Source organism: Musca autumnalis, unplaced genomic scaffold (assembly GCF_047663935.1).
Source record: "Musca autumnalis isolate F117 unplaced genomic scaffold, ASM4766393v1 scaffold_5, whole genome shotgun sequence".
Taxonomy (NCBI): Eukaryota; Metazoa; Arthropoda; class Insecta; order Diptera; family Muscidae; genus Musca; species Musca autumnalis.
The window spans coordinates 208,095,553-208,105,869 of NW_027412088.1; the positions used below are offsets into that span (position 1 = coordinate 208,095,553).

General features: G+C 38.3%; 2 protein-coding genes across 2 annotated transcripts; both read left to right on the top strand.

The window, feature by feature from the left end:
• The first annotated feature begins 228 nt into the window (after positions 1–228).
• Positions 229–3,479, top strand: LOC141387602 (trypsin-1-like). Its single transcript, XM_073957510.1, has 2 exons — positions 229–1,218; positions 2,968–3,479. Exons 1-2 carry the CDS (start codon positions 343–345, stop codon positions 3,289–3,291), a joined length of 1,200 nt encoding a protein of 399 aa, XP_073813611.1. The 5' UTR covers positions 229–342; the 3' UTR covers positions 3,292–3,479.
• Positions 3,480–3,877: 398 nt separating this feature from the next.
• LOC141386936 (trypsin-1-like) lies at positions 3,878–5,014 on the top strand. The gene is made up of 2 exons (XM_073955835.1): positions 3,878–4,579; positions 4,634–5,014. The coding sequence occupies exons 1-2, from the start codon at positions 3,878–3,880 to the stop codon at positions 5,012–5,014; spliced, it is 1,083 nt and encodes a 360-aa protein (XP_073811936.1).
• The last annotated feature ends 5,303 nt before the right edge of the window (positions 5,015–10,317 follow it).

The following is a 10,317-nucleotide window of genomic DNA, read 5'->3' on the forward strand; positions in this document are numbered from 1 at the left end:
AGTCGCAGCAGCGGCAGCTACAGCTCTGTAGCACGAATTAACAAGCCATATACTCTGTCGACCACTTAATCGTTCAACAAGTTGTCAGCTTTGTCAACGTTAGGCATCGCTGCGACGACGCCGCACGCCAAGAGAGTGTGCCGTAATTAAAGTGAAAGAAGCTCACAAGCGCAATGTGGTGCTTAAAGAAATCACGGCTCCCTGTTGAATACAAAATGAAAAATATGCACAGTCGGTTTTTAAGCGTCAAACGTAACAAACGGTTTCGTAGAAAAATAGTTCAATCGCCAAACGTCAGTTGCTTGCGAAATACATTTGAATATTGGCTAAACAGTGAACAGAATGTTAATAAATTTGAAAATATTAACATTAGTGTTGGCAGTGCTGCTCATCTGTGGTCCCTTGCCATTGCAAGGGGCACGCCGGAAAACCACTCCCATTAATGAGGAACAAGAACAAACTCTGAAACAATCGCAAAGTACTTTTGTTGAATGGGTTTTGTCATTGGTGCCTCAAAGGCCTAGCTTGGAGCCGTTGACGGGATTTTTGGGAATAGGAACAACAACACCAGCAACTACTCCTGATGGTAATCCACATAGAACAACAGCTGCTGCTGAAGTTACCAGTACCACAGAGAAATTAATAACAGCAGAACCATCACCTACCCCAACAACTAGTACTACAACAACAACCACGACGACACCAACACCACCAACCACCCCCATACCACCTGTACTCAATCCGCCACGCAATTGCAGTGACTGTGTATGTGGTATTGCCAATACTCAAAAACGTATTGTGGGTGGTCAAGAAACTGAGGTTCATCAATATCCCTGGATGGCCCAACTGCTGTATGGGGGTCGTTTCTATTGTGCTGGTTCGCTTATTAATGATCAATTTTTGGTTACCGCCTCCCATTGTGTTTATGGTTTTCGCAAAGAGCGTATTAGTGTACGCCTGCTGGAACATGACCGTAACGCCTCACATTTCCAAAAAATCGATCGTAAAGTTGAAGAAATCACAACGCATCCCAAGTATAATGCTCGCACATATGACAATGATATTGCCATTATAAAACTAACTGAACCGGTGGAAATGACTGATTTGCTACATCCGGTGTGTATGCCAACTCCGGGTAAATCGTTTAAAGGTGAAACCGGTACTGTGACTGGATGGGGTGCTTTGAAAGTTGGTGGTTTTACTTCGAATACATTGCAGGTATGTATGGGGCAGTGGAGATTTTCATTATTTTGTTTGGTATGCTCTAAATGGATCGGAGGTGTTTTATGTAAGCTGATGAGGGGGAACTTGGTGATTTTGCTCTATGGGTTCTATAAGGGGTTAGGAGATAATTTTCCTATTTCAAAGATATGAGAACTTACTGTTTGGTAGAATCGAAGCGTCAAGTCAAAATAGGGTAGATTTTATCGTTAAAGATCAGACCAGCGCAGATGTTATTGTTAAAGATAATCAAATAGAAAGAAGTAAATCTTCGATTAACTCACAATTTTTTCTCGCATCTTGATGTAGCATCAATAAAAGGTGCAACAGTGGTGAAGTTGGCATATGTTACCGAATATCACAGTTTTTACATGTCTGAAAGTCTCTGATAACATAGACTCATAGCTAAGCGGTTTATCGGAGAATGTGATGTTATTTCAAAGATTGAACCTCTGACCAACTACATTCTAGTGGGCTTGTTTTAAAAGGGAATTTTTTAAAAGGGAATTTATTATGGTTCTAAAGAGAAGCCAACATCCCGAATTCAGTCCACGCTATAAAATATATTGGATTACAAATATATTGCGAATTTGAACGGTTAGCGAATCATATTTAGCCGTCTGTAATCTGCAAAAAAATTTTTACCAAAAACATACGAGAAGTGGCGAACATTACTGTCCCATTCTATTTTAAGCTCATGGTTCGAATACGCGGATAATGTCTGATAACATTACCGACTGTTCAAAAATGCTTACTGCAGGTGTACTAGTCATTGCACCTCAGTTCCATGCCTACTTATATGAACCCAAGTTTCATCAGCGTGGAAAGTTTGATCAAACCCATGTTTGGTCTAGCGAAAGTCATCTTGAGACATTGAACGATTTTTTTAAAGCCAAAGTGGTTGGATTGAAGCTAAAGGTTTCGTCAGAAACTGTGGTGTACAAAATATAAATAAAATTGGGTTTTGGAACAGACTATAAGCTTGGATGTTGGGGTATTTTTGTCGGATAATTGGCGTGACAATTGTCCTTCCAATGGGGGCATTTTAAAGCCTAAATCGTTAAGTTAGATCTATGCGGAACATACTCTGCATAGTAACCTTAACCATGTGGTTTATTTATTTAGTATGCCAAGTCCGCTATTGACCGCGAATGTCCTAACTTTGAAAACAATCAGTAGGGTACCACCATATTTTAAAATATGGGCAGCTTCTGTAGAATAAAAGGTCTTCATAGAAGTCTTCCATAGAATAGGAGGTCTCCGTAGGAGGCTCTCGCATGAGGGAGGCCTCCGTAGGAGGATTCAATAGCATAGAGGATCTCCGTAGGAGGATACTGTAGAATAAAGGGCCTCCGTAGGAGACTACTATGGAACAAAAGGCCTCCTAAGTAGGCTTCAATAGAACAAGAGGTCTCCTTAGGAAGATTCTATAGGACAAAAGGCTTTCCTAGGAAGCTTCTATAGAAAAGAAAGCGTTATTTATTCTAAAAATCCATTAACAAAAATCAACAAGAAAGCAATTTATGCTGACTAGAACACAAGCTTTAAAAGAAGCTTATCTTTTGATAACTTAGGGGGTGAAATGAAGGAACTTTTTGTTAGCGCATTGTTGTGTTTATTGCATTTTTTCCCCATACAAAATTTGTTCATACAAGTTAGCTCTTATTATACCATTTCTATTTATTTCTCATAACACCTAATTCTATTTTTGTTACTACTTCTCCTTTTTCCATATTATTACCACAGGAAGTAAAGGTTCCCATAATGTCACAAGATGAATGTCGCAAAACACGTTATGGCGCATCACGTATCACCGACAATATGCTCTGTGCCGGCTATCCGGATGGTATGAAGGACAGCTGTCAAGGGGATAGTGGTGGACCACTACACATTGTGGCCACCGGCACCAGAGAACACCAACTGGCCGGTGTTGTATCCTGGGGCGAGGGATGTGCCAAGCCGGGTTACCCTGGTGTCTATGCTCGTGTCAATCGTTATGGCACCTGGATTAAAACTCTTACCAAGAATGCTTGTCTTTGCCACTCGGAGACAAAGAAAATCAAGAAGTAAAAATGGACACAAGTCATCCAGAGATTTTGTCTTTAATTTTGTAATTTCTTTTCATAATAATTAATTTATTTATTTATTGATATTTATTTATTATTTGTTAATTAAGGTGAAAATAAAATAAACACATTTCTAGTGCCAACCAACATTTATCTGTGCCAGAGCAGCAGAAAAAAATACCCAAGAAAAAACTTTCTTTTTTCATTTCTCTCGCCCAGACAGGCAAATAAGCCGGTTTTGTCTTAGCACAGCCATTGTAGGATTGAATTTGAATGCACTTGAAGTCGCTCAGACAGCAGCGATTTATTTCTTTCATTCAGTTTTTTGCACAGCCAACTTGGTATGGGTCGCCGGCCGATATGTATGCACATGGAGTGCTGATGTATCACGAAAAATGTGAAAAGCATATTAATGCGTTCACTTTTGGCCAGCTAACTAGTGGCTGCCAAGAAGCTTGTTTATCGGGAAAAGCACAGGCCCGACGAAAAAGAGTCTAAAAGAAAAACTTTTGTTTGGAACGATGATGTCTGTGCTAAGTTAGTTAGCCTACATCTGTGGACGTTACAACACACAGCCCATTTTGGACGTCATGAACGCTTATCAGCGAAAATGGCAAATTGTTTTCCTCATACAATTACTGCTGCTGACCTCACCTTCATTCGGCACTGCAGCAGATAAAAGCCAGCGTCAAGGATTTTCATCTACCCCGGTGTTGAGGCAGAACAATTTCTTTGAGTGGTTATTGTCGATTTTTCAAACCATACCACCATTTAGTGTCATACCCACAACTTTCCGTCCGCCAACAACTACAACAGGGTCCAGCGATTGTGCAGCCTGTACATGTGGTGCAGCCAATGCAATACGACGCATTGTAGGTGGCTATGAGACTCAAGTGAATCAATATCCCTGGATGGCGATGCTGTTGTTTCGAGGTCACTTCTATTGCGGTGCATCACTCATCAGTGACCGTTATGTGCTGTCAGCCGCCCATTGTTTGAGAAGTTTTCCTCGACCGTTTATAAGTGTACGTTTAATGGCCCATAATCTAAAGGATCGTACGGTGCGTGTGATTGACAGAATGGCAGCCAAGGTAGTGGTCCACCCAAAATATTCCATGTCGAATAATGACAATGACATTGGTTTGGTGAAATTGGATCAAGCAGTGGAAATGTCCAAGGTAATGAGGCCAGTGTGTTTGGCAATGTCAGATAGGAGTTATGACAATGAACTGGCCGTAATAACTGGTTGGGGTGTTACCACTGAGGGTGGTCAAGTGTCACAAACACTGAGGGTAAGTTTAACACAGCTATTCTCCGGGAAGTAATTAGCTTATCGAGTTTTTTAGGAAGTTAAGGTGCCGATTCTGTCACAAATGGCTTGTCATGAAACTAAGTATGGCAAAGACCGCATTACGGAGAACATGTTGTGTGCTGGAACAGCTGAGGGTGGTATGGATGCCTGCCAAGGAGACAGTGGTGGTCCGCTAATGGTGGCCAATGAAGAGTTGAATATCTTCCATTTGGCTGGAGTGGTTTCGTGGGGTGAGGGTTGTGCCCGTGAAGATTATCCTGGTGTTTATACTCGCGTTAGCAAATATATCGACTGGATCGAGGATAATACCAAAGATGCATGTAAATGTGATGTGCCAACGAAAAGAATCGATCAAGTGCAGATTTTGGAAAGTAATTTTACTTTTCTAAGGAATAAGGTGCAGACTGTAACGTAATCAGCAGAACTTCTCAGGAATTCATTTACTGAACTCGTTGGTTTTGTCGTTGGTTTCGATTTGTGTAGCGAATTATCGGAATTAGAATTTTTATCCTCGTCATATAACAAAATGTTCAAAAACTAAACTTTTTTGAAGACGAGCTTTTAGCATACCGTCAAGATCAGGAAACCAGGTAACCAAGTAAAGATAGCATTGACGGGTGAAAATGAAGAGTCCGTACAAAGAATATATAACAAAAGACAAACTTATTCTTACAATCAAAAGTTCATGTAATCGCACTCCATCAGTGCTAATTTGGAGCCTAGAATCAGCAAAAGGTCTATGTTTTCATGCCATTCTCTTTTTTTATTTTATGGAAGAAAGTATCACAGCATTCCTCATAATGACAGTGCACACCACGTCGCGACGTGGAAAAATTTACCGATTTAGCGCGCCAAAAATAAAAGTCGATGCTTGTCCATAATGAGGATAATTATGATTTGTATTTTTATCCATAGAAAGGTACCTGCCGATTTTCGGTATTTTAAAGGATATGGTAAAAACCAAAATCCGAGTTTCACCCTTACAGAATTCGCGAACTATTAACATATTCTTATAGTATGACTGAAATTCTTTAAAATGAAGTGTTTTAGGAGGGATCCCATAATGTCGACCATTAAAATTCATTTTCGTGGAAGATGTGTTGGCATCAATGTAGAAAAATGGGTAAGAATGGGTTGAAGCCAACAAGTTTTATTTATGTTCCATTCCAATTTATGGTTTAACCTTACATTTCATAGATTCTCTGGACACCTTAGATCAATACTGCACCAATAATTTTTAAATTGACGTATGGGATTTTTTTCATTTTTGGAGCGCTAGATAGGAATTTTTTCCACTGTGCGTCGTCCTTGTCGTTGATAAAAGCAACTTACAGATTCAACATTGCGAGTATTGAAAGGCTTTGTCTTTTGTTATGGACACTTCCGACGGTGTCTGTCTGGTTTTCAGTTCCTGACGGGAGGTTATAAGCTCGTCCTTCGATAAGTTATCAGGTTGTTTGGCAGCCGTTTACTTTTAGAGTGTTATGTTAATTTATTATAAGTACTCTATACATGGCTCCGTGTGCACTATGTTATGAGATATCAAACTCGGTAATAAAAAATGCCTTAGATTTACCCTATAAAACCTCATGAATATGTAAAAACGTGGGAGAAAAATGGCAAAATGGATTAGAGAAATTAAAACAGAGGAACCTACCAATATGAAATACAAAATCTAATTCAGAGAATTTGCAGTTGGTTTAGCCATGTTCGCCAGGCTGGCTGGAGCGCACAATAACTCTCAAACGGATCAACCGATTTGGGGCAAAAATTGGCCCTCGAGATATTTTCTCCAGACTTAGATCAAGTTCGGAGATGGGACATATCCCTCGGCTACCCCTAGCTCGGATATCCCTGTTTTCATTCTAATCTATTACGTTTTTGTAGAAAGAGATTGTCCAAAGGAGATGAACCACCATACGTCCTACGACTTACCTAGACTAAGGCCCGTTCTTACATCTTGTCTTTAAAGTCCATTTTAGTTATACCTTACTTTAAGAAAATTAAAGAATAAAGTTCGCATTACCAGGGATTTGTTATTACATCTTCCATTTAACATAAATGTTAAATTTTGTAAAAATATGGCAATATCAAGCAAAAAAGTCAGTATACATAAAATTTACTCAAATCTGGTTGATTTGAATTAGCTAACAATTTTTTCATGCTTTTGGTGCAGCATACTCTCGGGCGAAGTTTAAATTTTAAAAGGAACACAAAGTTCCTGTTCATTTATCTGACATTTATTATTAAAGGAAACATGTAAGAACAAAAAACCCGTTATCTGTCCGATACCGGCCAAAATTTAACTACAGAAAGGATGTAATAATGGCCCTAAGCTACATATATGAATTGTAGCATCGCAGGGGTGTTACTGTAGCACTATCTGGCCATAGACATCTGCCTTGATTTCAAAAGTGTCTCAAATGCCTCCTGCGACCATTTAGTTTCCTCATTGGCTCGAAACAAAGTTTAGTTGACTTAAGTGACGCTAAAATATCACAATTTCTCTACTGATATTCCGTGACTGCTTCTTCAGTTTGGGTCTACTAAAATTTTTCCCTGGGTTTTCATTTAACATCTGATTTCTCCTCAAGAAACACATGATAATTTCAATTTTAACCCTGTCGCCTATAAGTATGCTATACACTTTCTCATTAATGATCTTTTAAATGAAAATGATACACAAAATTTCGACTTAAATTCAAAATGCGTAAGCAAAATATTATTGACATCGAACCAAAGCCATAAAAAGCTTTTCGCACACATACACACATTGAAAGCGACAGATGGGTCAACATAAAGGATGTTTGCCAAAACACGCACGACATGATCCACCATTTCAGTCTTAATTGTCGTTTTCCGCATTATTCAACAACGACGACGAAAGAAATGCCTGGTATAAATGACAGATATGGCGAATAAAGCTATGATTTCCTTTCGCTGTTGCCACTGCGTTGATTATTTGTTTATTTCCGTGCCGGAGCTATAACAAGAATCGCTATAGCCCAGCCATAGACTTTAGTCGCCGCCACTCGGTTGGAGGGTATGCAGCCGTATGCGACAATGGGCCAGATCGTGTTGTTGGTGGTCTTCTTCCCACTCGCACAACAACAACACATAATATAAATGTAATTAAATTTGCACATGTGTCCTGTATGAACGTGACATGCCAATGTTAATGATGATGACGATATGCCAGAGAATGAGTGAATGATGGAGAGATGATGGCTTTTGAAGGGCTTTCCCACCCACCATACCATACAGAGAGGATATAAGAGGAAGAAAAACAGTCATTTATTTAAAGCAATCTGTTGAATGATGCGTTTCAATTGCAAAATATTTTTTTCTTTTTTAAGATGGCCTCGTAAACATTTCTTTTTGTGAAGTCTCAGCAGCCAAAAAAGGAAAATGAGTAGGAAATTAAAAGAATTCATGCGTTGAAATTAATTTAAAGATATTTTTCATTAACGCAGACACTCAAACATACAACGATGACACATTCATTGTGGCAATGCAATCTGAGTACATATGTATGTATGCGTGTGTTGTGTTGTGTTATGTTGTTAATACCACAGATGAAAGAGAAAGTTTTTGTCTGCCCAGTAGCATCCTGCCTATCCTTACTCGTTGTAATTATTTACCCAACACTTTGGAATTCCCGCAAATGTTCTGCTCAAGTTCCATGGAGGGCAGAAAAGTGCAATTTCTTTTTATATTTTTGGTTTTTTGTTCTTTACCTCCAATCATAAAAAATTAATTGAATTTCTTTCATTTGAAACAGGTGTGGGGTAGTTAAGTCTTTTGGCAAATGTCTTGTTCGTTGCTGGTCTGTTAGTGGTGTGTATTACAACAACTAACTGACTTATTGTGGTGTCGTCTCTATCTTGGCCACCCAAAAAGTAATACCAGTAGTTGTTGTTTGGTGAAGTTGGCTAGAATTTGTCGACAACGTTGTTTTTTATGGATTTCCGTTTTTCCCGGAAAACTCCACAATATCTATGCAAGAAAATGGCAAGTGAATGGCGTTTCTTAGACATTCACATATAACAATGATGATTTTATGGACGGTTTATTGATAATTTTATTACTTTGGCACATGACTTCACGTTAGACGCTTGCGATTTCGAAGAAAATGCTTAGTAAACGGGTAACAAGTATAGGGCATTACTTTTAGAGATCGTTTAGTTAATAGATTAGTAATGCAGAGGAAATTTTTAGGGGAAGTAAAGGGTGAATAGAAGTTTTTGGGAATTTTGGAGTGGGTTGAAATATAAGGAAAATTCAAATTTTCGTGAAGAAAAATCTCTAGTTTGGAGTTTGTTTAATATTCCATTCGATTTAAATTGTACCTGTAAATGCATAGAAAAGCATATTCCGGAACGATGTGCCAACAATGTTCTATATCTCAGCTGCTGGTAGACAAGACGATAAACATACTCCCTGTGGTATTATATGGTAACATCAGATCTCCCGATGTCTTCTGTGTAGATCGGGATACATTCAGAGGCCAGTAGGGATATAAAGGTCCTTAAAGCCTTTTAGGGAGAAAAATACATATTTTGAAGAGGATCTGAGGATTTCTACATACATGAGCAATAAAGAAACAAACGTGAGTATATGAATAAACATAAATTGAATTTTTATTTTTTATTATTTTGTGTGAGAATTCCCACTTGTTCAATAAAAATACTTCGTTATAGAGAGGTATTCCTTCTAGAGAAGTTTGTTATAGAGAGGTTGAAATAGGTGAAAAAGGACTGGAAAAAGCTGTGTTTTCAATTTTTCTTCGTTATAGAGAAAAATTCGTTATAGGGAAGTTTGTTATAGAGAAGTTCGACGCCAAATTATATTGAAATCGGTTTGGATTTGGATATGGCTTTCATATATCTTTTCTGTCGATTTCATGTATTTTATGTATCAAACACGTTATATCTGTACAATTATGAAGGATTTTGAATATGTGACGGAATTTGGTTTATAAGTTGTTTGCAAATTTTATTGAAATAGAGTACACAAAATTGGGCAGACATTTGGAATATGTGATCGAATTTGGTGTAGAAAAGTTTTGCAAATTATATTGAAATCGTGGTGGTGTAGGGTATGATATGGTCGGCCCCGCCCGACATTCATCCATTCTTTATTGTTTTTTATTTCAAAACTAATGTCGTTTGTACTAAATATGACGGTAGCGAGCTAGAATAAGTCATTGATTACCTTAAATTCGTAATTTTCAACTTAAACCTGAAAGTAAAATCTTACCGGGCATCCTTTACCTCTCTCCTTCGACTTCTCATTGCTTTGTTTCAAGTTTTGTTTTAAACAAATATTTGTATCTTTAGTTGTAAACTCAATAATTGCCTTGGCCACAATTGTTCAGCTAACCCCTTCGATAAGGGATGTTGGATTACAAACCATCCATCATGGAATCGTATTTATCACAAACAAGGCACTAGGTCGATATTGAAATGGAAAAAATAAGAGTTCACTTTACAATTTGCCAAACACAAGAAGAAGCATCATCGACAGCAGCAGCACCAGGAGAAGAAGAAGAAACCCCAAGTGAAACAAAAATACCAAAACTGAAAACCAGAAAATAGAGAGTAACTCGCATTATGCATATCAATGAAGTTTTTGGCCAAACAATCAAACTTGGCAATATCTGTAACAACGCAGAGGCAACAACAACAACTGTAACAACATCAATGAACCATTCAATCA

What these genes read in the sequence shown, in the direction of transcription:
- LOC141387602 (XM_073957510.1), top strand. Translation starts at nt 343, where the DNA reads ATGTTAATAAATTTGAAAATATTAACATTAGTGTTGGCAGTGCTGCTC. An exon ending in TTACTTCGAATACATTGCAG is followed by an intron (nt 1,219 to 2,967) that starts GTATGTATGGGG and finishes TTATTACCACAG; the next exon opens with GAAGTAAAGGTTCCCATAAT.
- LOC141386936 (XM_073955835.1), top strand. Translation starts at nt 3,878, where the DNA reads ATGAACGCTTATCAGCGAAAATGGCAAATTGTTTTCCTCATACAATTA. An exon ending in AAGTGTCACAAACACTGAGG is followed by an intron (nt 4,580 to 4,633) that starts GTAAGTTTAACA and finishes CGAGTTTTTTAG; the next exon opens with GAAGTTAAGGTGCCGATTCT.